The 27086-nt window shown below is 50.7% G+C and overlaps 1 protein-coding gene across 2 annotated transcripts in view; it reads right to left on the bottom strand.

Annotated features, from left to right (window-relative positions):
* Positions 1–27086, bottom strand: part of ITGA11 (integrin subunit alpha 11) — a 53419-nt gene that overhangs the window by 19875 nt on the left and 6458 nt on the right. For both annotated transcript variants that reach the window (XM_037394303.1, XM_037394302.1), the window contains exons 2-13: positions 25511–25622; positions 12134–12243; positions 9760–9851; positions 9354–9468; positions 7702–7829; positions 6876–7024; positions 6067–6211; positions 5467–5632; positions 4358–4428; positions 3411–3555; positions 1502–1650; positions 1065–1205 (exon numbers count right to left, since the gene is read on the bottom strand). In XM_037394303.1, coding sequence (XP_037250200.1) covers positions 1065–1205; positions 1502–1650; positions 3411–3555; positions 4358–4428; positions 5467–5632; positions 6067–6211; positions 6876–7024; positions 7702–7829; positions 9354–9468; positions 9760–9851; positions 12134–12243; positions 25511–25622 — 1523 coding nt within the window. The remainder of the gene's footprint in view (positions 1–1064; positions 1206–1501; positions 1651–3410; positions 3556–4357; positions 4429–5466; positions 5633–6066; positions 6212–6875; positions 7025–7701; positions 7830–9353; positions 9469–9759; positions 9852–12133; positions 12244–25510; positions 25623–27086) is intronic.

The following is a 27086-nucleotide window of genomic DNA, read 5'->3' as shown; positions in this document are numbered from 1 at the left end:
AAACAAACAAACAAACAAACAAACAAAAAAAACAAACAACAAACCCCAAAACCATCAACAGCAAGCCTGGCAAGAGGAGAAAACCCTCAGAGGCAAGCCAAGATGTGGAAATTGCTCACACATCACTGCAAGAAAGGAAGAGAGAGCCCTCCTGGGGCTGCAGAACTTTCTGCACGTCCTTGGGGAGGGATGAGCCCTGCAGCAGCCCTACCCCTGCTCTGCCTTCCTTTCATAGCAGCCTACATAAATAATTGCATATAAAAGTTGTGCTTTAGATATAGGGACTCCTGCAGCTCCGGGTGGGCTCTGCAGCCAAGGATATAGAGCATGACCTGCTCGCTGCCCTGCACGCCTCTGGAGCCTGGTGGATTTGGCTCACAAACTGCATTTTGAGCGAGATTTGAGGGCAGAAGGAAAGCTGGCCCTGCCCCAGTGCACTGCTGGGTTACGGGGAAGGGGACATGGTCAGCACATGTCCCCTCTGTGCCCTGAAGCAAGGGTGGAGGGACTGACCTCCCTGCTCCCCAGAACCCCACGCCTGGCCCAGCCTCTGCGCAGGAGTGCCCTTGGAGGGAATGGGTTTGGGGAAGGCAAAGGGGATGGAGACTGGTTCTCCGGAGAGACACCCAAGTTGCAAAGGCCCCACCTTGTACCCTGTGTCACCTCCTTGGGGCTGGGAGCAGCAGGACCTCGCCTTGCACCCCGAGCATCACCTCCTCAGGGCTGGGAAGCTAGTGCAGCTGGGAGCAGCAAAGCCTCAAGACGAGGTGGCTCTGCTCCAGCACAGGCTGGACTCCCTTTGCTGGCAGCAAGCAACCCCCCTGGGATTGTTTGTAAACAAGGAAAAACAGACAAATCCTCCTCGAGTCTTGCAGCAGCCACAACAGTGAGGTTGCCTTTGGACTGGGCTGCCATACCCTGTGGTGACTGATGGGAGCTGGTGGGTGCGCACAGCCCGGAGCCACCCCGGGGAGGTGACACAAGGGGACACAGTTTCTGTGCTAGCACCCAAATGCCCCGACCCCTTTGGTGTCCCCAGCTGGCTCTGCGGTGCTGCCACGTACCTCTCGCAGGGTGTAGACATAGACCTTCCCCCTCTCCCTGCCCTCGCTGAAGTACATGGGGGCTCCCACCAGCAAGACATCTGTGACGCCGTCGCCATTGACGTCGAGGGAGTTGATCTCACTGCCATAGTAGGAGCCGATCTGGAGGAGACAGAGGAGGGGATGGAAGCAACGCTCCTGGCATGCAGTGGCACTGCCACCCTCCCCAGTGGGGACCACAGGGACATTGCAAGCCCTGTCCCTGCTACAGCCACATGGTTGGGAGCTACAGGTGCAGCGGCAGCCGAGGCATCCCTAGCTGCCCATGGATGTGCTACACTGTGGAGGCATTTAAATGGAACAATTTGCAAAATGAAGGGGGAGGACTGATGGAGGAGCATACATGCCACATGGAAAAGTCAGTGCAGCATCCTTGGCAGCATGTGCCCCGGCATTACCTGCTCTCCCTTCAGTGCCTGGTGGATGGTGAGGTTTCGGTTGTTGTGCATGCTGAAGATGATGACTTTCCCTGTGTGGTTGAATCTGGGTGCTCCCGCGACGTAAATACGCTCATGCTTGGTGGATATGACGGAGGAGACAGTGTAACCTGGAAGGGGTGATGGGTGCAGGGTGAGCACAGCTGAGCGGCTCCCTGCCTGCTCCCAGCCGCTGCCTGCTGATCTGTTTTCCATTAGCCCCCAGCTGCTGACACAACTCTGGCCACCTCCCAGATTGGGAAGCTAAACCCCACAGATTCCTTCAAAGATAAAGTCATTCAAATAAACCCCAGTGCCCTGACCCTGGGCTTTGAGTCTCCTGCTCAGGTCCTACCTAGACCCTGGGAACTGTAGCTGTGCCAAGAGATTTGGCACTGCTGAATGCAGCCGGCAAGCCCTGTGGAAAATCCTTCTTTCATTGAAGGCAAGTCTGATTGCCGGCCTGATAAGTGCTTTACGTCATGGCTCACACCCAGTTACACAAATGCTAGCAAGGTGCGTGCACGCCGCGAGGCTGTGGCACCCGCTGCGCTGCTCCTTCCAGACCCCGGCAACACCGCATCCCAAACCCAGCGTGAAAGCCTTTGCTGATGCTCGAAGTTAACATTCACAGTCCAGTAAAAGCCCTGAATCCATCGAGACCATTGCTCAGGTGTCCTTATGGATATAACCCTGCCTGAACAAATGACCCTGAGCAATCCCTCTTTCCTGCCTAGCCAGGTGATTTTCTGCGCTGGCATCACCAACACCACGCATCGCACGCTGGGCTGAGGCACTTGCCCATGATTGCAGATGGGCTTATGTAGGAATATAATGCTGGGGTTGCAAAATCCTGTTTTTCAAACCCAGCTCCAGGTTCCTGCATGTTCACAGTCTAAAATGTTACTTTAATTATTAGAAACTCAAACCACAGCCAACCCTGAAGCTGGATCAGATCACCTGGGGTCACATGCAGTTGAATTTTGAGTACCTCCAGGGATTACTGGGGTTTATGGACCCCTTCCCCTGGGCATTGGCCTTACCTGGGGTCTCGGTTTCCTTAAATGTTCCCCTCCTGGAGGGGTATCCCTACGCCGAGCATCAGTCTCAAAACCCCAGGTCCCGGTGCTGAGCTGGGCTGCTCTGCAGCAGGGTGCACCAGCATTTCCTTAATATTTCTGGATTTCTTACTCCAGGCAACAGGACAGAGCGCAGCTGAACTCCCACATACTGTCACGGGTGCCCCTTGCACAGCCACAGCTGTCCCCTTGCCATGCACTCACAGTGAGCCTGGGGGACTTTCTACTGTTATCCCGAGAGATGATCCACATGTCCAGGGGCTGTTACGTCCCCAGCGAGAGGAGAGCCCTGGCACACTAGCAGGCGACCCCACAGCATCCCACCCCGCTCCCTGCCACAGGGCAGCTCAGCCTGACACGCACATCTCTGGAGAGAGGCTCTATTTTGAAAACCAGGCTGATATTTTTGCTCCAGAGCTTCAACAGCCACACATGGAACAGATTAACCCAGCAGGTATTTCCTCCCTAGGCATGAAATTTCATCACTGCTTTTCAAACCATTCCAGTAAGCGCTGCAGATGACTCGGGCTGGCCGGTGCCTGAGCTACTTCTGCATTTCAATCACTTTTGTGCTGCACACCGCGGTCAACACAACCTCATCCTGCATGAGGATGCTCACGTGTGCTGTATACCTGAGCAAGGGAAAATACAGATCTGGTGCTGCGGGAGCTTGCAAACAGCCGGGCACGGTACCGCCTACACTGGGAGTGCTGGATGCTGTTAGTCATTCGAGAAATATGTTGTGCTTCCTATTATTCAGGATAAAATCATGAATTCATCCCTGGCAGAAGAGCATCATTTGGCTTTCTTACCTAAATACGCTCCATGATTTTTCAGCTCCTCCGGGAACTCCTGAAGATAAGATTCCCGCAAGGGAATGACCTTCCCACTGCTGGTTTCCTTCAGAACAGCTCCGTTCCAGTCGTAGGCACCCACTGCCCCCAGCAAGATCCCATCCTGTGGGAGAGCAGGAGTAGTTTGAGGGTATTTCTTGCCAAGTGGAGGCAATTCTCCTCCACACTGCCCAGCAGGCAAAGTTGATTGATGCTGAAGTGGACGAGGGGACCCGATGGGCTGGGTTTGTGTCAGAACACATATTGGGATCCCTAAAAGCCCAGCCCCTAGACTATGTACTTATTGGAGGCTGCAGAGTGCAGAAGAGAAAACCAGCAAATGGTCCCAGAAACTGTGCATTTTACAGAAAAGGGGAGGAATCTCACAAGTGGAAAAGAAAATGAAAAGAAAAAAACCCCAAGCAAACCATTCTCCAAAGCACACCTGGAAAGAGGGAGATTTTAAAGTGTGCTGGAATGACATTTCTTCCCCATTCCTCTCTTTTTAGCCTGCTTTTCCTCCCCAGGAACACTCTGAGCAGAAATCCCTGCTGGCTTTTTGCTCGGACCTGCCAGCTCACAGGCTGAAGGGGACTGACCATCTTCTGCACCCCATCACCGACAAGTGCCTTCCTCCATGGCACATCCCGGCACGTCCTTTCCAAGAGGTTGTGGCATCAGGAGGAGCTGCTGCAGGCTGGTCCTAAGGAAGGCACCAGTCTCCCAGCAGTTCCCTTCCCATGGGATACAACAGCAGCAGCAGCATTTCCTTCCTTATGCTCACATTAGCAATCTAGCTTCATGATTAATAATTTGCCCAAAATACCCATCTCCTACCTGCAGTGGCTGGTGATGATAAAAAGCACAGGGTGCCTGCTTGCACAGGCAGGAGCAAAAAAAACCCAAACCCACATTTACTCTCTTACTTCCACAACATGCGATGAAAATCCAGTCTGCGACATTTCCAGTCCAAAGGAGATTTCATTCTTGTTGGTTCCTTAAAGAAAAAAAAAAAAAAAGAAGAATTTGTATTTAATGCAGAGCTTTGCTTTTCTCGGTGGATCGGGTGGGATGAGCATCCACCCCGCCCCACCTGAGCACAAAGGAGCTCAGGTGTCACAAATCAGCCTCTTTCAACCTAAATCACTGCAGGTACACAAACTTGTGCTGCTACCAGGTACTGGGAGCTCTGCTGCAGAGTGCTCCTCTCCTCTCCTTTCCTAGCTGCAAGATCATACAAAAAAGTGGATTTAGAGGGTTTTGCTTTATAATTGCAACTGGGTGAAGCTTCTCACCTAGGGAAACTTTCTTCCACAGAGAAGTGTGGGGCTGGCTGGACCGAGGTAACTGACAAACTAAGGGGAATTTGTGAGCTGGCTTGACCAAAATTCCCCCAGTCCCCAAGATATTTCATTTTCAGTGAAAGCTTTCCATCTTCTGTTTCAATTGTGCATTCCAGGACATGCTTTCCCTATGAAATTTAGATAAATTTAGTTTTGGAGACTGACAAACTTGTCACAAGGCAGACAGAAGCACTGTCATTTAGAACAAAAATATTGCCTGAAATTTAATTTCAGCCAATAATCCTTAAAACCCCACATTATCCCCATAACCCCACAATGCCTGCCACCCCAGGAACAACCTGGCAGTCAGTGTGTGTGTTTTGCCTGTTTATAACCCAGCTGGGTTTGATGGATGAGGAAGGTGCTGACACCCAGCTGACCCCTATACCAAATTTCAAAGGTTTGTTATAAATGACAGAGCCACCAGAGCTCTGCAAATACCAGTGGCTGGAATGGGGCGGCCTTTGGAGGAGAAGGGATCTGTGCCTCTGATGCTTGAGGGATGCAAACTGCTCAAAATAAAGACAACTCCTTATATATGAAGATATTCAAAGTATGATTTTAGGTTCTGTATCAAACAGATATTAGGGAAACCCTCGATGTGACCTGTTCAAATTCAGGAAACAGAGGACTGACAGCACATCTGAAGCAGCCTGGCTGGCTGGGACGTGTCAGGGAGGAGCATCACTCACCTTCCAAGCTAAATATCCTTTCCCCCAGTGCATCTACAATGTCTTTGAGCGCTGCTTCATCTGTGACATTAAAGAAATGCTTGTCATCTGGGTCGCTCGCTATAAATTTTATCTCGTTCAAAAAAGCTTCAGGATTGATTCCTCTTCTGTTATAATAACCCAATACCTAGGTTTAGATGGAAATGCAAGACTCAGAGGGTTTCATATGGTGGACAGAGCCATCCCAAAGCACCTGAGGGGTGTCCATACGGAAGGAGCCTGACACCTTTGGCATCTGACACCCCACTGTGGGAGCAAACTGAGGAGCAAGGAGCTGCTGTAATTCCTGCAGGCAGCCAATGCTGGGCACCCCTCCTGCAATTCAGGTGCCCAGCAAACGCAGGGAGCTGCCTGTCCCCAGGCTCAGCACCTGCTCCAGCAGCCAAATCCAAGCCGAGTATCCCCCTGCCTCCTGCAAAAGCAGAGCAGGACCAGCAACAAGGACCCTGCAAATATGCCAGGAGTGGGGGAGGTGGGCTGCACTGCCAGCCCTGTTGCATTGGGGTGCACGCGGTACTGCCGAGCTCTGCACTTGCTGCCAAAAGGGTGCCCCCCACTTACCGCCACCGCGTATCTGGTGACATTGTCCTTCTCGCTGTCCTCAATCACCTTCTCCAGGTCTGGGCTGTCGTGCGACTCTCCATCTGTGATTACAATCATTACTCTCTTTGCCCCTTTCCGGCCACCTTTCTGAAACGCTTCCGAGCTGCAATTGAAGAGATGCCCTGGGCTGCTCAGCCTCGCCAGGCGGGTCACGGCTCCCACCCCGCGCGCTCGCCAAACCCGCCGTGGCTCCGCGCCCTGTGCCCCATCACCTGCACCGTAAAGCACTGAGCAGTGTTTGGTGGGCTGCTAGCCCCTGGGGAGGCGCAGTCTGGTGCAGGACTCTTAGGAAACATTTTAGGACTTTAAAGGGAGATTTATTTTTTTTCACTGATGGAGCTGGTTTCTCGCAGGAGGGGAGCCTTTAATTTGGCAAAATGCCCTAATTCTGCAGCAGAAAAGCACAGGAGCGGGCACTTGCCCCAGATAATGGAGGAGATGGGGCTGTGCTGAGCTCCTCGGTGCTCTCTGGGGGTCTGCAGAAGAGCTACAGTGCCTGGGGCAGACATGGGGTTGTGTTTGGGGGCTGAAAGCTCTTGTAGAAAGAGGATTCTGGTCCAGCTGCCACTGAGGATGAAGCAGTTTTGCAAAGCATCATTTGTAAAGCATTAATTGAGGACTGAGCCTTTTTGCAAAAGCATTTCTAGCCTGGTGGTATCCCCTGCTTTCTAAGCAGCAAGGAAAAGCAAAGGGGGAGAGAGGGAAGAAAAATAAATGGTGATTTTAAACTTGTTATCAGAATGAACAGGAAGGTGAGCGATTTTTACCGAGCAAACTCTATCCCATAGGCAGTCCTGGTTTCTGTACCTCCTCTTTGCTCTATGTGACTGGCAGCCGCTACCACATCTTTTACAGACCTGTAGTCATTTAAATGAAACTCATGGACAACATCTTCTCCATACTGAACAACTCCGACCTAAGGATTAAAGGAATATCACGAAGGACGCCAACAACCCGCGAGGGCTGGCGACACAACAAGCACGCTTTGTCAACCACGCAAAATAACAGCCACTGTTAAAAACCAGTTGCTCTGTCCCCATTTGCTCCAGTTTCCCCTCTATGGGACCACTACGAATGCTCATTTTTTTTTCTGTTCTCTGCCAGCTCTCACCCATGTGCAGCCACCCCTGCCCTGCTGTAAGGGTTTGGGGTGACACAGACGTGCTGGACCCACAGCATTTCTAGATGGGCCCCAACAGGGGGGTTATTTGTGCAAATTGTTGAGGATGTCCCTGCATAAATCCCTGCCCAATTCAGCCCACGATTAGGAAGAGGATGGAGTGCTTTACAGCTGCATCAAGCTACCTTAGCACAGGGCAATACTTCTATATTTCCACACAATTTCATCCTCCCCATGCCCTGGTGGGATGTGGGGTGCTACTCTCTCCATAGCTCATTCAGGGACATTAATGTGAGCGTTATTTCCATGGGCCCGGCTTTAAAATCTGTACATTAGAAAGCTTATTTTGAAAAAGGGCTGTGCCAAATCACAACTTCTTGGCAGAAAAGGGACACTGAAGAGGAGGGCCCCTGGCGCATGGCTGGGGGAGTCTGCATGACACGGGGGGACACACAAGTTGTACAGGGGCTTACTTGTATCTGGCCGGGGCCAATATAAAATTTTTTCAAGATGTTTATCAGGAAGTGTTGAACTTCAACCCAAGGATATATGCTGTTTGATCCATCCAGAACTATGATTATGTCCATGTACGTCTGGCATCCTGTGAAAAATAGGCAGTGTGTTATTGAAAGACCTTGGCAATGCTTGCAAAAAGGAGATTTATGACTTCATTCCTCACAGTCAGGTACTTGCTCTTACGATTTGTTTGAAAAAAAATATATCTTATTTCAATCATTCATAAAGACCTTTGAGCTTCAGCAAGGTAGAGAGAAGCCACAAGCATCCTCTCTGCCGAGAAAAGACCGGATAACTTTCTAAGAATAACACTCAGCAGTGTCTTTTCTGATTCAGATTTGGACCTTTATCCGGTCTAATAGAGTCATATACTTCAAAGAGTGGCCTGCTGCAGGCAGGATCCGGCTTCCATTCCTCCCGCAGAGCAATGCTTTACCCCTGAGTCACTCTTCAGTCCTGCCTGTACTCGCCATATAACGCAAGCCAAGCATTTCCTCCCCTTCCCATTAAATCCTCAGCAACGAGGCAGCCAAAAACCCCAGCGAGGACCCCAAGGCTCGGCTCTGCAGTATGAGCCGTGAAGGATTTAGGCAGATGACTGGTTTTCAGCAGGGAAAATTGCTCAGCGTCATCTCTCTGTCTTGCTTATATTTTATAACATTAAATTGAAAAGTTGCAGAAAACCAGAGGATGCTGAACATTGCAGTTATTTATCGGCTGTCCTTTTCACCTGCTGTAGGCATTTATGGGTTAGCAGATCCATGATCTGAGTCACACATGGGTCACTCCATCACTGTGGTCCTCAGCTGCGTGCCACCATCACGATCCCCTTCTCACTCCAGGAGAGGAGCCGACCCTCTGCATCCCACTCCCTAAATAACACTGCACTCATTAACCGCCTTCCCTCTAAAATAACAATTACCCTTTGCAGCGAGGGCTAAAAGCATCTCCTGGCCATAAAGAGGGAAGTGACACCGAGAATTTGGTGGTGGGCTCTGCTTTTACTGCCTCTGCCACCCAAAAGTCCTATTTCCCCATGCCCTGCTCTGGGCCGTGAGAATTAATAGACACTAAATGGGTGATGGAGCTGAGGCAACGCATCCCCTGCCCAGCTGGGGCAAGGAGCTGCTGGGAGCCCTGATGGTGCAGAGCAGGCTGCTGCAATTTCTTACTGCCTAGAAGAAAGCCAGGAAGCTTATTTAATACTTCAAAATAAAATCACGTATCCGAATCTACAAATTTGGGCCAAAATACTTTGCCTTCAGTCAATGAGCGCTTTGTTTTGGGTGGCCAAGGTCTGAATTCTTTCCCTATTTTGCCTTCCTAGCTGTGCTGATAAAATATTCTGGATACTTTTATTTCTGGCTTTGGAAGAATAAGGTATTTTTTGTCTTCTCCGGGTGTCAGTCAAAAGGAAAATGTTTACCAGATGTCTGTGTAGCACCCCCCTTTGAATCACTTCCCTGCAACCATTTCCTCTGCTCTCTTGCCTTCGCTTAAACACTGACATCGCTTTGTTTTCTCAATGGGACTGAAGTGATTAGAGAACAGAAATTCCCTCTGACTTCAAAGGCGGGGTTAGAGCTGCAGGGCAGATTGTTTCTCATACTCTGCAGAGCCGGAGCCACTGTCTTGGAGAACCTGAAGTTGGAGTTGACCCGGGAGCACATGCCCGTGGTGTAGTAGGAGCTCCCGCACTCGTGGGACCAGAGCGGGCTGCAGGCCTGGGGGGAAAAACAGCGTCAGGGACCGGGTTAACATTGCCACTTTCAAACTGCTGTTTTGCAAAGCTGTCCTCTCCTTTGGCATCTTTTTTCCCCATGGAAGGTGAGGTTTCTGAGCCCTGTGATGCACACAGCATATATATAAACACAAGGAGAAGTGTATTTGCATGCCTGTACGTGCTTATGTACATGCATCTGGTTTTGCATGCCTGTATACGCTGATGTACATGCATCCTGCAGCAACCTCCCCGCGCCAGGGGACCAGGCTGTGCCAAGGCCCCCGTTCCTCACCAGAAAGCTGTTGTCCTTAGGGTTGGTGGCCAGGCTGAGGCCGAGGCGCATGTTGTCCTTCCGCTCAGAGACGTTGGAGAGTGTTACCCGTCCTTCAGAGAGAGGATGAGGTTAGGGACTGCTGCCGGGCAGGGATGCTGGGCACCCAGCCCACGTCCCTGTGGTGCATCTCCGGAGCAAGGGCGAACCCAGCTGAATGCTGGAGGAGAGCTATCTCTGCCTGCTTACACTGCAGACTATGTGATTTTGGGGAAGCTGTTGTCAAGATAAGAATCGGATTTTTTTTCTTAGATGCCACAACCAAGAAACAGAAAAGCCTTCTAGGGAATGAAGCTGTGAGTCAGAGATGGCATCTCTTACATAGTCAGTCTTTAGGAAGAAACCCCTCTGAGCGGCTCTAGCATCTCATCTGTTATTGCCAGGCCAGCAGGCATTTAGTAGCTGATTTATCTTTGTGCATTTCTTTCATTTCCCATGTCACAGCCCAGAAACTGAGAATAGACCTCAGGGCAGCCTTGTCTTTCCGTTAACGCCAATATCATTTAGCTGTGACACGAACGCTGCCTAACCCAGCCATTCCTCCACTTCGGGGGCTCTGGGCAATGCAGCTCCCTGCAATCCAGGGCTCCCCCTTTGCTGTTTTGCCTGAGAAACAACGGAGAAGGAGAAAATCGGGCAATTAATGGTAAAACTGGGGGGTTGGTTTCCTTGCCTGTGGACTTTGGAAGTTTCTTGCTGAAGTTTAAATTGAGGGGTGGCTCAGAAACTGAGTTCCACAACCCAGAGCTCAAAGGAGCTCAGCTCAACACTGAGCAGCTTCCAACAGCCCCTCACTTCTCCCCTGCGGACCAGCCGGCTGCAGCTCCGGCTCTGAGCTTGCTTCAACCCACTGTCCGCATGCACGCTGCAGCAAAGCCAGAGAAAAAGGGGGTTCAGCCCACATAAATCCTCTGGGAGCCTGGCTGCAGATGCTGACACCGCGCTGTCCTGCTCTGGTACCTGGCTATGCTACAGCCTGTGACCGCAGCTCTGCGGTGGGGAGCAGGATGCTCCTGCATCTGCTGCCCGCTTGGTGTGGGAAGGGCAGGGGCAGACCCCCGGTCCCACGGTAGCTCCTGCTTTTCCCCACTACTGTCATCTCTGCTGCAGGCTCGCTGTCAGCTTGGCATCCTCCCCCTCCACCACCAGGCAGCTGGTTTTACTCAAATGGCCTCGGTGGATTGTGCTAACTAGATAAGTTAATTGGGAAAAAAAATAAATAGGATGTGCTCATGGAACTGATCTTTTCATTTGAAACTTGCTTCCAATGGAAAAAAGATTGCTTTTTACACATTTACGCGCACAAGAGATTTATTTCCTTGAAGAATCTTGGTGTTCTCATAGCAAATAACAACAACAAAAAAAAACAACCCAAAAAAAGGAGAAAAGAAAGCAATGTTTTAAAAAATAAAAGATTTGGAGCCAATCAATCAAATATTGCATATGATCCAAAGTTCCTTCTCTCTTATCAGCTCTGGTAGAAACCCAGGATACTTCAGATTAATAATGATGAAAAATAAAGTGAGAACAGCTGCTCCAATGTTAAAAACTCCCAGACCTTGCCCCCAAACCCCAGCAGTGCTCCTCAAGACCATGAGAAAGTCCCCAATTCTCACGTTCCTCACTGAGACACAGACATGCCCATCGGGTGTCCGGCTTTGGGCAGCAAAGGGGCCTTGTCCTCCTCACGCCTACACTGCCCCAGTTCAGGGAGGGCATGTCCTGATACCGCGACATTGTGCTGTCAGCATGGTTGGTGCTGGACCAGCTTAGAACCCCCAAGAAAAGGCTTGCTCTCTCCATGCAGGGATGTCTGTGGGACTGGAGCAAACCCCTGGGGTCTCTCCTCCCGTGATGACAGTGATGGGGCTGGGGGGTGGTGGCACTGGGGGATAATTCCCCAAATACCAAAGCCGTGGGGCAGGCTGGATGCTGGGAATGAAACTTGCCTGTGCCCAGGGAAGCTGCTGCTGTGGGCATATTGCCCGAGCATCCCCTGGAGAGGGAGCACAGACACTGCCACGTGCAGTCAGCTGTTTGCTAGTGGGAACATTACCCATCGATAAGTTTATCCTGGTCATTTAAAAAAACAGTTTAAGCTATATTAAATAAATTATTCCCATTTGCTTGATTTTACCCTAACGTTGCTTAAAGCTCACTAACAAACACCTGAAATAATCCCTCATCTAAAAATCCTGCTAAAACGTGCAGCCTTCACACTTCTGGGGACAATCTGGGCAACACAAGGGAGTGCATCTTTCCAGACCAAAGCAATGATAAAAAGCACCATGTTAAGAACACCCAGTGCCCCTCGCTGCCCCGTGGTGTGTGGTACCTAGGTTGAGTTTGGTGCAGTTGCTGTGGGTATCGCTGGTCACTGGGCACTTGTAGACATCTCCTGTCTTCTGCTGGCCATTGGTTTCGTAGGGAGCTCCCACCACCAGCCTGTGGGAAAGAGTGGTCCGTCAGTGCCCAGAGGTTGGATGGGAGGTGAGGGAACAAACCCACAGCCACCACCAGAGGGGACCTCGCCCCCAGGCCAAATGAATCCCCAGCTCATGGTTTGGGAGGTGACAGGAGAGGCTCCCTTGCTGGGGGGATGCTGTTGTTCCCCCGACCTGAGTCGGTGCAAGCAACAAAAGCACTGCTCCGACTTGCCCTTCCCACAACGGCAGGCAGCCATAAGCCAGGAATGGTGACCTCTTTGAGGGATACCGAGCCCTGGGACAGGCTGCCCAGGGAAGCTGTGCAGTCTCTTTTTCTGGAGAAATTCCACACCTGCCCAGACACGACCCAGGGCAGCCTGCTGTAGGAGAGCCTGCTGCAGCCGGGGCTGGACTGGGTGATCTCCCCAGGGCCCTTCCAACCCTGACCAGGCTGTGATGCTGGGACCCTGTGACTCACTGCTGCCTGGAAGTAATGCCCATCAGATGCAGCAGGGGTGAACAAAAGCCTGGCAGTGAGTGTAGTCTGCAAAATCGTCTGACTGTGCGGGGAGGAGCGGGGAACCCCATCACCACCTCAGCTCATGGCTGACACCAGCACGGCACCGAAACCCTCAGCATCCTTCTGAGATCCCCACAGTGGGCATGGCTGGCCCTGAGAAGGGGGGACGGAGGTGGCCCTTCTCACTGCTACTTCAGGTAGGAAATTTTTCATGCCCAAAGCATCTTCAGGACATGGATGTGTATGAAGGGCTCCTGCCTAGCAACACCTGAAGGAACAGCAAGGAGCTGGTATAGCAGTGTCAGCAACTCACACCGGGATCCACCAGGAATTTTCTCCACTAAAAAGCTGAAAAAGTGAATTTGCTTCAACCTGGAGTTGTTCACTTACGAGCAGTCTGGAGCTGTATGTTTGGACTCAGCGGCAGGCAAGGACGTTGGGCATCTATCTGTTCTTTAAAGTAAGAGGAGCTGATAAAACCACATGCACCCACCAAGGGTGCAGGCCCCTAGTCAGGAAGTATTTGGGACATCGCAAGCATTTTCTCACTTTTTCACGGGGACTTGACCAGAATAGTACAAAACAGCAAACCAAAGGAGGAGGAGAGCAGGACCTGAGGAATTTGACCATTCCTTCCAGGCTAGTTCAAAAATACTCTGAACCACAAGTTATTGGCGTCTTCTGCTCCCAATGTGTTAGCCCAAAATAAATCTGCTCCATTGCTTTTTTTGCTTTCAAAATCCTATCGCTAGATGCAACCATCCAAGTCTGGATCCCAATATGTTAGCCCAAAATAAATCTGCTCCATTGCTTTTTTTTGCTTTCAAAATCCTATCACTAGATGCAACCATCCAAGTCTGGATCACCAGATAAACAGGACCTCTTTTGTTCTGCGCCACCCTACCCGGCAGCTGGCAAAGTGACCGTCCCCGGCACAGATGTTCCCTGTTAAACCAGAAATGGTCATTTTTTTAGAATGCTACTTCTACAAAGACACTAAATACTCATCCTTTTATTCCATTGCTATAAAATGGAATTGCTCACCAAATTAAAAGCTCCAAAATCTAAGCAGCATTTAGGATTCTCATGGAAATACTTCCTGTCTTACAGCTTCATTGCTAATTAGAAGATTAATTAGGAGAAAATAATAACCATCTGGAGCTATCCTCAGTAGCATCCAGCAGCTTGGGAAGTCTGGTACCTTCTCCCTGACCTGTACAAGGAGTTTGCTCGTGTCCCTCTGCCACACTGTCGATGCCCGTTCGCTCACAGTCGGGGATGGGGGAAAGGTGGAAGATGTGAAATGTAGTGAAAGGATGTGGGAGGCGGGGGAGAAAAAGACTTTGAAGAAGGAAAGAAATAAACATTAGGATACCTCAGAAGATGGTGTTCTCAGTTTTGAATTCTTAATTCCCCAAGAAGAATTTAACATTAATGGGCTTTAATGTGAACTTCTCAGAGCAGCTCCACCTTGATGTGCAATCCTATACAGGACTCTCCCATTAATTAATATTCACATATTAATATTATCACACTACCCATTAATAAATATTCCTGAGCAGCAGTGGTTATTGGGTTGAAGCATCTCTTTCAAATGCAAGATGATGCCGAGGGCAAACCACCCGTTCCCCCAGTTCCTCAGCCCCACATCAGGGCTGGAAGCTCAAAGAAAGCCCAAATATTTACAGACACTGCCATGAATGCCAAGGGGTTGTGAAGCTCATGAAACCAGATTTTTTGTCTTCCAAAGACAATGGCATTGTTTTCCCTTTTTGGTTAAATTTAAATGATTAATTAGCTGAAGCTGTCAAATTCTCATGGAAACTTGGCAGTTTGGGAAAAGGCTTTTCCAGCTGTTTGAAAGGTGCGGATTGCAGGGATGCTGTAAGTGTTCCCCGAAGCCAGCTGTCAGAGACACCGCTCACAGATCGCTTACAAACCTCTTCCTTCACTCCGTGGTTTGTAAACCTGTGCTCTAATATTTTTTTTTTCTTTAAAAAAAGTGTAATAAAAGTCCTATCCCAAATGACCCAAATCCACTTAGAGCAGCCTGCCGCAGCAGGGAGCCAGCCCGTGGTCCATCCCAGCTCTCCCCCTCCCTGCAACCCTTGGGTCACCCCAAATCTCCCCCCTCGTGCTCCCTGGAGGGTCGCAATCCCCCCCTGCCTCAAGCCACGGCCTGATGCTGAACAAGCAAAGCCCTCTGCAAAGAGCAAAGCGGCAGGCCCTTGCATCTTGGCTTGGTTAATAAATGAAGCTTTAAAAGAAAATAAGAACCAAACAAGCCCGCCCTCATCCTCCTCTTCATGCACTCCTTATGGGGAAAACAAAAGCAAAAAAAAAAAAAAGGATTAAATGTGAGAAGCGCAGACTGCTCAGAGCAACATGTCTGAGGACATATTTTTAACTTTCATCCTGGGGGAAAAAAAAAACCAAAGAAGGAAAACCAGGCTGTTGGTGGAAATACTCGAGGAGCCTCTGCTCTGCCTGTGCAGCGAGGGCAGTGGAAACCCATTTTCTGCTTTGCAGGCAAAGCATGGTGCTGGGTCCTGCTTCCCGATGTCCTGCCCGGGCTGGGGACAGGATGGCTGCATCTGTCACTGCAGGCTGGGCAAATCTCACAGCAAACATCAAAATGATGTGTCAAGCTCAGTTTGCTTTTTTTTTTTTTTTTTTTTCTCCCCACTGTTTTAAATGACTGACTTACACATGCCCACGAGCGGCATGCACAGCACGACAAGGCAACATAAAACGCAAAACGCTGCCGTGGTTCAGTGTCTAAAACAATTAGAGTCACAGCTGCTCGGTACTGATTGAATTATTGGGTTTTTTTTTCCCTCTTAGTCAAAACATTATCTGGTGAAATTCCTTCTGTCACAGACATTAATTCATGCCAGTTATCTTGGTACTGAACCCAGTAAATTATGGTTGGCTGGAGCACATCTCCTGGAGAAACATCCGTCCCTGATTTGAAGGCATCAGGCGACAGAGAAGTCAGTGTTTCCCTGGGAAATTTGTCACAGAGTTTGTCACTTAAAAATTCATGACTGTTTGGATGTACCTGCAGGCCCTGAGCCAAAGGGATATGCCTGTCCCCAGCATCCCCTCCCAGAGGAGTGGACCACCACCATCAAACCGCCTCCGACAGCCCTGGGTCTGGTTCTGCTTCTTTATTTAGCCTCTATTTATCTTCATTTCTTATTCTCCATTGCATAATGTTTGAATTTCTGCCTATTGCCCCAAAAGTGCTGTTGGCTTTTCCCTGCACTTTCTCCTGCCAGAGCTGTATTAACCGGCATCTTTGCCCCTCACCCCATACTCACGATGATCCCACACCCCGACCTAAGGGTCCCCCAGAGACCCCTCAGCCTTTTCGCATCTAGCAAATTCCTGACTTTTTAAGGGAATAACCCCTCCCGGCACAGCAGGCTCCCTGGGTGCATTGCGGAGAGGTTGCAAAGCTCATTTTGAGCCTTGAGGTATTTTGATTAAATGGAAAGAAATCAGGAGAGGAAGGTATGTCTAGCTGGTGATCCGGGAATGCAGGGATTAGGGAGGAACGGAGAAGCAACTATGCTTTTCACAGGATTTTTCAATCAATGGGACACTTAATCTCCTGCAAGGCAAATTCACTTGCAGTTAATTTATTCAAGATGGAACTGGATGAAGAAGCGATTAAGGAGGTTCAGGAAAGGGAGAGTTCTGTGGAAAACTTTAAATGGGATCGGAGCTCCTTGGAGGGAATGTGACAGAGGAACGGACTTTGAAATGTTTTTCTCCACATTGGCAACAGTGGAAAAAAATACCTAGTGGGAATCCAAGGACAGCCAGAAACTGAGGAGAAGTCAACGAGATGGTGGCACAGGGGGATGTGGTACCTGAAAATGCATCCTTGGTCTGACAGCAGCTTTCGGTGCAGCTTCTAGCAAATCTTTTTATCAGCCTCTGGTCATTTTTTTTTCATCTTTAGATATGAGACAGCTGCACTGAAGAGCAGAGGCGATGTAGGATGGCTCAGCTAATGGTGAGGGTCCCATCACCTTGCATGGGCAGCAACGAGCAGACTGCTGCTCTGGCCACTGCTGCTCACCGTGAGCAGAGGAAACTCATGTGCTGGTGACCAAGGGCCACCACAAAACGTACCTGGGACAAACAGCTGTGGCCAAGCACCAGGTGACCCCCAACACCGACTCACAGAAGGACTTTGAGTTGATGGCTATTGCACTATTAAGCCCAGATCCATCCCTTAAGCAGTGCCCAAAGCCTGGGGAGGTGCAGCAGAACTATCAGAAGATGATAAACTGATTATTTTGGTCTGTTTATGGAATGGCCCCATGGGCCAGGGGCAGCCAGGAAGGGAGCTTGGGGCATCTGGGAGAGGAGCGCAGGCTGGCAACGGGAAGAGGCGTTGGGTCTGGGAGCACCAAAAAACCACCCTGCTGTGTGCTGGATTAACAGTGTGTTAAATAATACCAATTAAATAATCCAAATTCAGCAAGCAGTTTTGAAAAAGCACGGCGCACAAAGCCAGGAGCGAGGCAAAGCTTTGCTTTCCCACCAGGCAGCAGCAAGATGCTTGACTCAGGCCAGGAGCTGAGGCCGGGAATGTGCGGCAGGGGAGGAGGAGGAAGAGGATGGTTACAGCAGGGAAGTATTTGCACCATCTGTATTAAGTTTCCATTACCCTCAGCAAGGGACAATGTCCCCTGGTGCTGTCACCCAGGAGAGGATGCTCCTCTCGGCTGTGGCTGTTTCACCCCCATCCTTCCCTGCTGCCTGTAACATCGTCGGGTCCCGATCTGCTCCTGATCACCTCCAGCCCTAGCACTGCTCCTGGGCCACCGTCCGTCACACAGCTCCGGAGGGCTCTTCTCCAGCAGCCAGCTTTGGCTGATTCACGACCAACGAGCCATTTGGGCTCGTTATTTAGCGGTGGTTGCAGGGGAATATTTCACCTTTTGTAAGACTGTTTTGCCCTCTGAATACCAGATAAATCATCCCTTGGCAGAAGCATTCCCGGTGGAGGCATTAAAGCCTACTGCTCACTCCCGAGTCTCCATATGCTCCCCATATTACCCCAATTAAAAGACAACCTACTAACGACAGAGCAGTTGCAGTACTCCATCTACATATTGGGAGTTTTAGGGAATTTCCCTCCTAAGATGTAGCTTTGAGGTTTGGGTCCCACTGACTTTGCAATGCCCAGCACAGACAACCAGACCTGCTCCGGGACACGAGCTTTGTCCCCATCCCTGTCCCCTCTTGCTCCCGCGCGGGACTGCCTGCAGGAGGCTGTCCATCTGCCACTGACACACACGAGCACCTTCGGTGGTTATTTTTTTTGAAGGTTGATCAATGTTTTCTCTGCTTTATAACAAACCCTCTCATCGCAAAAACAAAACAAACACGACTGTAATTTCCCCAGCTGTTCCGTGCGCCAGGGTGAGCTGGGAATGGATGCTCCTAATTACACAGCCCGTCTGCAAACCCCTCCCGTGGCTGGGCAGCACCCGGCGGGACATGCTCCCCCCACGCTGAGCAGCCACGTCACGGGAACAGCCCCGAGGGGACCCGGCACCAGGACATGGATGCACAGCAGGGTCCGAGCCCCATGAGCTGCTGCAGCAATTACGCAGCCGTGGCAGTAAGCAAAATCACCAGCGCTCTCCTTAAAATAGCGATGACGGGCGTGTTGCAAAACATGTCTGAGGAACTCGCAGAATATTGTGGTCAGCAGTAATGATACTTTCTTATTTTCCCTCGTGTAATTTTTTCCCTTTTGCTCAGGGATATTGTAATAAAGAGGTGTTCATGGGCGAGGCCCATCAGTGATTCTTGGCCCAGCCGTGGGTTTCCACTGAGGCGTTTGGAGTTGCTGGTCAGTGCTCCCCATAGACTGCACGTGTCCGTCAGGACTCGTGCGATCTCTGGTTTTCTTCTGGAGGTTTCCAAAGCAAACACTAATCTGTGACTCCAGGTCTTGCCAGGTGCCTCTTGCTTTCCCCAGTCACCCATTATCACCAGTTAACAGTGTATGGGGGTGTTCCCCCACCCATGCATTTCTGCGTTGGAGGCACCGGTAGCTCACCAGCTCCAATATCACAGCTCCATCCAACCGCCCTTCGGTGCTCTGAGACCAGGGCACCAAGCCCCCAGCCCTAGATAATGAAGGTGCGATTGTAAAGTTCTTGTAATGGCTGAATAATATGGGGTGGGAAGGGATCTCATTGATGAAGATCTCTATGGGTCTTGCCCCTTCCCTCCATAGAGAACTTCATCAATGAGGCTATAGATACTTTGCAGCACACGTGTATTGTGGTGGCACAGGCAGGACTTGGTGTCCACCCACCTCCAGCATCCCCTGGTCTCACCATGGCAGAGGCATTGGGATCTTAGAGCTGTGCCTGGATGCTCATGCTATAGTGCAACGAGGATGCTTTTAAAAATACCAAGGAGACAATTTTCCTCTGTGCACCAAGGGTCTGGCTACTGAAGCTTGTGCTCCTCCAGCTCTTTCTAAATATCCCAGTGCACCTCAGAGGGGGAAGCCCAGCCATGCTCTTGCTGCAGCAGTTTGGAAAGCCTGAGCAAAGCCACAGGGTTGGGGCATAGGAAATTTTCAGGTTCTTGAGGTGAGGAAGGCACGATGGAGATGCTGAGATGCCCGGGAGCCCCGAAGCTGCGAGGCAGCTGCTCTCCACTGGCTGGGTTTGGCGTGTAGCCCAAATCCCCATTTCTGCATGTGCTTCCCGTTGGGTCCCTTGCTCAAAAAAACAATGAGCACAGTTCTGTTTTGTTGCTGGACAGGGTGGCAAACCTTTTCCTTCCTCTTCTTGGTTGGTAGAAAGCTTAAGGAGTGTCACTGGAGCGTAGCCTGGGTTTGTCTGCAAGGGGACATCCTCCTGCGAGCCCCTCTCTTCTGCAAGCCCTACAGCGAGTAACACGAGACCTCATCTGTTTTTCCAATTAGACTAAATGTTTTCTTAAAAAAACAACAACAAAACAAACCCCAAAATGAAAGGGTCTAACTTGCAGCTGATGCAAACCAACCCCAGAGTCTGTGATAGCCACACTGCTTTATGGCAAGGAAGATCTGCCCCAGGGATGTCAGATGTCCCATGTTCTCCAAGGCACCCAGGGAAGGTGTCAGGCAAGGATGGATCAACCTGTGGAGCATCCCCAAAAACCCAGCAACACTAATAACAGAGTCTACAGGATTTTCTGGAAGAAAAGACCATACTGTGCCAAAAAATGGACAACCCCCTAACACAGGAGATGGGGTGGGTGGCTATAGCAAGCATCTCGCACACTGCTGTCAGCCTGTTGCCTGCAGCCCCGGCGTGGTGGGAGGGAGAGCTGGGAGCAGACATTATCCCCGCGATGGAGGAATGCTTTACAGTTATGTACCCTTTCACCAAAATAATCCAAGCACTCGGGTACCGGCCAAACCACAGGAGAATTACAGCCAAGAAAGCCTCTCGCAGTAGTAGGGAAATAGCAAACCCTTTAACTGTTTTTCCAGATCAGCACAATTATAACTTTAAATCCACCGAGCAGATTTTTCTCTCTCCTGCCTCCTCCTTTTCCCTTTGGCTGTGCTCAGACTGGAAACGTCACGTCTGTGCCTGGAGCGGCCACGGGGAGGGGGGCTCAGGGCTGCCCCCCACCAGACACCCTTCAAAGTGGGGGTCAACCCTGGGGTGCTTGCAAGGATGGGCTCCTGCTGAGGGCCATGGGGAGCTGTGCACAGGGTGGGCTCAAGGGGGCCAGACCCTGCACTGAGGCTTCACAGCACCCCTTTGCTGCAAAGTGGGGTTGGGGCAGCGTGAGATACAAGCTCAGGAGGGAGAGAGCAGCCAGAGAGCACCCAGCATCCCAAACGCCAGACCCTCAGCCCTTGAAGCCCATCCAGCTAGACCTACTAGACCCACTCCACAGCCATGCCACCTTGCCAGCAGCATCAGCAAAGCCCTGGCCTCAGTCAGCTCGGGAATGCTGTATTTATTATTTTTATGGCTTCTGAAGGCTAATGGATGTTTATTCCCAGGGCTTTCCTTCCACAGCCAGTTCTTCTCAAGCTTCATTTTTTGCATAGCTGGAAGCTTTCAATCCACAGACACAAGCTGGCGTGGGGCAGCAGTCCCAGCACATGCTGCGTGGAGCATCACGGCTACTGCTGCCTGTGCTGCAGAGGCACAACTCACCTCCCAGGGCCCTTTCCCTCTCCTGCTTCTGTACTGGGGTGTCTGGTGGCAATGGAAAGCAGAGGGTGGTTGGCATGTCCTCCAATACGCGTATGGGAGGGGGGAATGGGTGCTGCTGTCCTTCCTTAAGGAGTGACACAGCTCCTGCTCATGGGATGATGGGGAGCAATCAGGAAATGCAGTTGGGAGAGGGGAGACAAAAGATGAAGGGAACTTTTTTCCTTTTCCCCCTCATCTTGGGCCTCTAAGAACTTTTTTTCCCCTCAAACTCAATGTGATTACAGTTTGTGTTTGCCACAAACATCCATGTGCAGCATGAGAAGAGCGTGCATGGAATGGGAGCTTCCACATTTGAGGGATATACATCCCACGTGCATTTGTGGAAACTCTGATGTTTGAACACCCTTATTTCACCCAAATAAATCCATCCACAGCAATAAACCTGCCTGGATCATGAGTCACACCTTAAATATCCCCAAAATGGCACAAACCAAAGTGTCACTTGGGACAGAGGAGCACCTCTAAGCCAACTCACCACTTCATGTCAACACCATAATCATCTTTGTCCTTACAGTAACTCCCTGTCCTTCTACCAAAACTCCTGCCAGGTCACTTTGCCCCAAGCACAGCAGCATGGGGAAGGTCCCATTTCCCCCATGTTTCCCCCAAGATGCCAAGCCCTGGGGATGCTCAGACCCCATAACTCCAAGTATCGCCCTGGGAGCATTCCAGAGCAGCCGGTACACAGCCCCATTGCACGTCAGGATGAGTTTCACTAGCCTGTTGTCATTTTTTCCATTCTTATACCTGGAGAAGGCACTTGGGTTGCACCTCCAGATTAATGAAAAAGGGAGAGAAAGTGTTTGAGAAAGAAGCCTGAAAGCCACTTGCTGCTCTGGAAGACAGCGAGCGGAGAAGAGCCACCCCACAGATCGATGAGCTTTTCAAGCAGTATATATCTCCAAGTGTTTTTTCCTCTGGAGTTTAATAAATTGAATTCTTTCCTTCCAGATTTTCCACTATCAGGGTTGCAGATACAGACCCCATGTGCAAATGGTCTGGCTCCTTCCTCAAAAGGTTAGAAAAAAGGAAACAGTTGCAACTAAAAATATACCTAGAGAATATAATATATGTTTGTATACACTCAAATATGCCTTTACACACACACATATATATGAAAGCTGCTTTGAAACTCTTTTAAAACCATCCGCACTGGCCAAAAGCAGCATTAAAAGTCTCAGACTGAAGGATAGGTGCCAAAATCCTCAGATTCCACGTTTGGTATTTGGCAGCCGGGTCTCTGCATGTTGTTAGAGCCATCACTCCTATATGAACCACACTTCTGAGATAACTATTTAGTTTCTCTGAACTCTTCTGCATTTTGGTGGGTTTTGTTCAACTCCACTGGGATGGCATTGAAGGATGGCTCATCTGGCTTCTGCCTTACCAGCAACTGGGGTTTCATCTCAGCATCTCCATTTCTTCTGCCTCCTGCCAGCTCCTGGGGTTGCCTGAGGCTCGGCACAATTATCATCCTGCTCCCTTTCTGTACATCCTTGGTTTATGCTATAGATGTTTTGTTTGTTCAGTCATTTATCCTTTAACCAGAGTGAGTCATGGTGGCTTCATTTTTTAACTGTGTACACATATTTAATAGACATTCTGTACTACATAATTGCATATTGAAATAGATGCTGTACTTATGTGTATACATACACTCGTTCTGTGCAGAGAACATCCATTTTTTTCATGCAGAAGAACCAAAAGAAGAGAAAACTAAGCTGCGTCCTGCCCAATGCTGGCAGGAGAGGTATGAGAAGGGCCAAAGTGAGCCAGAGCTGGTCTTTTCTCCAGTGTCCTGCTGAGAAAAGGGGGGAAAAAAAATCTTCCCAATGGATGGGACACCAGCTACCTCCGTACCCTGCAACCCCTGCCCAGGGGTGGGCGAGGACAGTCCTTTCCAGAGCAAGGCTCGGCTGCAGTTCCCCAAGGGTTTCCCACCAATGGCACCGATGGATGTCGTTTTGTCACTTGGGGAGCATGGTGGCACACAAGCACCTTGGAGCAGGGCACCTATGTGCCGTTTACATCCAGTTATGCTGCTCTCCTCCAAGCAGAGACTGTTGGCATGTTTAGGATGAAATGAGATATGCAAAAGGGATCTACTCCAAAAGCAGGGAGGAATGCGGTGGCAAAGACACTCAGTTCCTGCTACTTATCTGCTTTGGAGAACCATGATCTCCAAACAGCCTTTCCTGGGCTTAGCCCTGACCTGGTAGACACCTTTGCAGAGCCAAAGTCTCTTGCGGGAGCCAGCACAAATACCACCAAATTTTTGGTGTTTTGGATCTATTCCTGATAGAAAATATTTCACAGGAGAGGTATGTGCAAATGAAGAGCTCACATGCTCTGAGACATCAGATCAATGGCCCTGGAGAGCACGGTCCCCGTCCCACCATCTCACAGACACCTGCCCAGGAGCAGGTGAGGGATGGAGACACCAGGCTGGGCTGAGATTCCCTTAGAAACAAAACACACTGCTCTGCCCAGATGTGCTCCAGCCTTGCATGGAGGGAGGTGAGGATGGAAGACTTCATGCCAAGCAGAGCAACATCATCCATTAACATCAGCCATCCCTACCCAGGTCTCCAGCAGGGGACTTCACAGGAATTTGCTTTATTTACTGGAACTACTTGACAGCCACGTTTATGCTGTGTTCCAGTGGCTCTGGCCATGAGCAGTTGTGCTGTCAGACTGCCCAAAATTCTTTACCCCCCTCCCCCAAAAAACATTTATTCGGGTAATTATCCATGTTCTTAAGTAAAGAAAGGGTGGAGGGCTGTCCCCTGTGCCAGATGTTTCTGGCTTGTTAAATATAAGCTGGCCAGTTGGGAAACAGTTCCATAATGCAGGTTCATGGACAGCAACGATGAAAAGGACCATCTAGTTCCTGACATGGCCCCGGGCAGGGTCAGATCTAGGAGAAAGCTCCCTGACTGCTGCTCATGGACCACAGGGATGTCCTACTGCAAGGATGCTCTGGTACCTGGCATGGTCACACTTCTGGGGACACTCAGCCAGCTGTGAGCAGTCCTGCACTTGGTCTTGAGCTGAAGCAGTGGAAAAGCTCATCACCACCATGCAGATGTGAATCTCTGAACTTCAGAGGGAATGCTGGTTGCTAAAATGCCCCATTGCAGAGATGGGTCCTGAGCAGGTAGAGGCAGCTTCATGGGCTGCACCCCAGGCAACCCCCTCTGTTCCCAGCCCATCCCAGAGCAAACACTCCTGGCAGAAAGCTGAACCTTATCCCACCATTTGAGGTTTATGAATATCAACTCAGTTCTGTGCTGGACAGTGGAAGGAAATGGTGACCTGGAGAGTGGAAGCATTAACACGGATTTAATTGCAGACAGGTCCCCGGGATGCAGCTGGCATCATTGGAGCCTGGACGGCCCTCATACAGCACAGGGGCCAGAGCATCACCATCACCCCATTAACTGGCTGCATGGTACCATTTGGGAAAAGCACGCAATCCTTGTGGGAAACCGGGGCTCGGAGCCAGCAGAAAGGCTCACCGCAGCGTGCCTGGGCAGCTGGCCCCAGCCTTCCATTAACCAGAAGGGAACGGCGTGCGGGCACGTTCAGGCCATGCTGATGGCAGCTGCAGAGACCAAGGTTAAAGCCAAACCTCCCTACTGCTCCTTGCAGTGAAATACCAGCTCTGCCTGAGGACACAGGACAGGGTCCAGCCCTGCATCCCCCGCCAGTGCCAGCAAAGGTCACGCAAAGGCAGCACAGGTCTGGTTTTTAGATCTCGGGGTATCCATCTGCATTAATTACATGTTTGCTTGCTGCCTTAAGCCTGGCTGTCATCCACCATTGGGGCAGATCCTTCAGCTCCTCAGTAATTGAGTTACAGGGAATTTCACAAGCTTTTGAGCTGCCCTCGTCACTGCAGCATTCAGATGTGCTCCTGGAGAGCACCAAGGGTCTCTGCCAACATCTGTGCAGGACCCCTGCATGAGGATCAACCCTAGCAAGGAGCAAAACCTGCCAGGAAACCCAAAACCTGAGCAAAGCCCAGCTGAGTCTCATCTTGCACTACTGATGGATGCAGGCAGGTCTGAGCATTTCTGCAGACCATGGCTCTTTGGTGGAAACTATATAAAATGGGATGGCTTCAACCCAAAACTGAGATGGGTTTCCAGCAAGCATTAGAGGCCAAGGGGCCCTGGGGAACCATGAACCTGCCTGGAGCAAAGCCCTGAGCTCAGCACCTGCTGAGGCGCTGAGGCAGCTGGGCAGGAGCCAGAGCATGGTACCCTCCATACACATGCAGCTATCCAACCCAAAATACACCGTTACCCCCCTGCCACCAAACCCCTCATTTTAAAGGAAAAGGATTTCTGTTGTCTACTTTGCCCAGGCTGGCTTGCTACCAGCATCACCAAGTGCAAACCTCACTTTCTGCCCACCCCAAACAGCACCGGTCAGATGGAGCAGGAGATATTTAGCATTTTGGGTAAGTTGCTTTAGATGCCAGCGCAGAGCTCACTTACCATTTCTTCCCCTCAATGTCATGCTGCTGCACTGTGTAGCCAAAAAACGCTTCCTTAGAGCCAGCTATGATTTTGGGCCTCCTGGTGTCAATGTTGAAGGTGTCACTGAACCCTGGGGAGAGACAAGAAGGATCCTGTCAGCCAAGGTGCTGAGATGGTAGGAGAAAACACTTTTTTGCTGTGGTCAGAGACTGAGCAGGTCACCCCAAAAGGCTGTGCAGTGTCTACCCATGGAGATATCCAAACCCCAACCAGACACAGCCCTGGACAACCTTCTTCAGCTGACTCTGCCTGAGCAGGAGTTGGACTAGATGACCTTCAGAGGAGCCTCCAACCTCAACAATCCTGGTAATGCTGCTGCTCCCCCAAGTTGTATAATATGCCCCAGGAGGATCCCACATGAAACAGGGTTGATTTTGCCCCATCACAGCATCTCTGTAGCACAGCACTCCCACAGCCAGCCATGATGCAGATGAGGCTTTAAGCTCCAAAGCACACCAATCCCACTTCACCTGCAGCCACTCAGCACTCCTGTCCCCAGCAACAAGCCCCCAGGGAGCAGCCAGCCCCAGGGCTGCAGCTTTAAGCAGGTCATTTAGGGTTTAGAGGCCACAGCTGTGCAAGCCCTGGAGGACAGCCCCTTCCCCAGCTCAACTGCAAAGGGGCTTCACCTCAGCCAGCACCAATGTGCTCCTAGGGGCTGCCGAGCTGCTGCCCACTGCTGATACCAAAGCAAAAGTGTGTTTCTGGTTTATAATAAAGGAAAAAATGTTTTTCTTCTAGGCTGCTATAAAATCAGCTGAAGCCAGGGCTGCCAGGATGGGCATGGGTAGGAGAAAGGAGAGCACACTCCTCCCCTCTGACATCTGCCCAAGCCCCCTGAGGTGGGTGATGCTGCCCTGCTTTGCTTTCCCAGCTGTGGAGCAGCAGCTGCTTGCAGTGGAGATGGCCACCACCACGTCCCCACATGGCCCAGTGGGGGCCACATGCTGCGGGTACATACAAAATGTGTGGCCATGCCAAGTGTGCCTGGTCCGGAGCCCATCACCCAGCCCGGCTGTCCCCGTGGGCCACATCCTGCTGTCCCCAAGGGCTTTGCAGTACCAAAGAGCCAAAGCTGGGGCTCACTTTTCCTGTGCAAGCAAAAGCCGGTGTTGCTGAGGGTTTGCTACAGAAAGGCAGCTCTGGGGGGCAATATCCCTCAGGATGGATGCTTAGAACTGGTAATTTTTGGGCTTAGTCCTCTCCCCAAGGCTGCTCTGGAGGATGCCCCTTCCTGCAGGACAGCAGGAGCAGTTTCCCTGGCCGTGGCATCCCTGCTCACAGCCCACATGCGTCAACCTTGAAGAGCAATTTGCTTGCCAGGGAGCAAATCCTGGGGGATTGGTCTGGCAGCCCAGGAGCCAGACCCTGCAGCAGGGTGTGCAGGTGGGGCATCAAGTCAATCTCCCCAGAACTGGGGTGTGTTTGGGCTGCTGGAGATGCCCCTTTGCATATCCATGGGTGCAGGAGCTGCTTCGAGTTGTGCCCGCAGACCCCATGGGTGCATTCAACGGAGAAATTGGCTGGAGGCGAA

The sequence above is a fragment of the Falco rusticolus genome, chromosome 7 (assembly GCF_015220075.1).
Source record: "Falco rusticolus isolate bFalRus1 chromosome 7, bFalRus1.pri, whole genome shotgun sequence".
Classification (NCBI taxonomy): Eukaryota; Metazoa; Chordata; class Aves; order Falconiformes; family Falconidae; genus Falco; species Falco rusticolus.
This window is presented reverse-complemented; position numbering and strand designations above follow the sequence as displayed.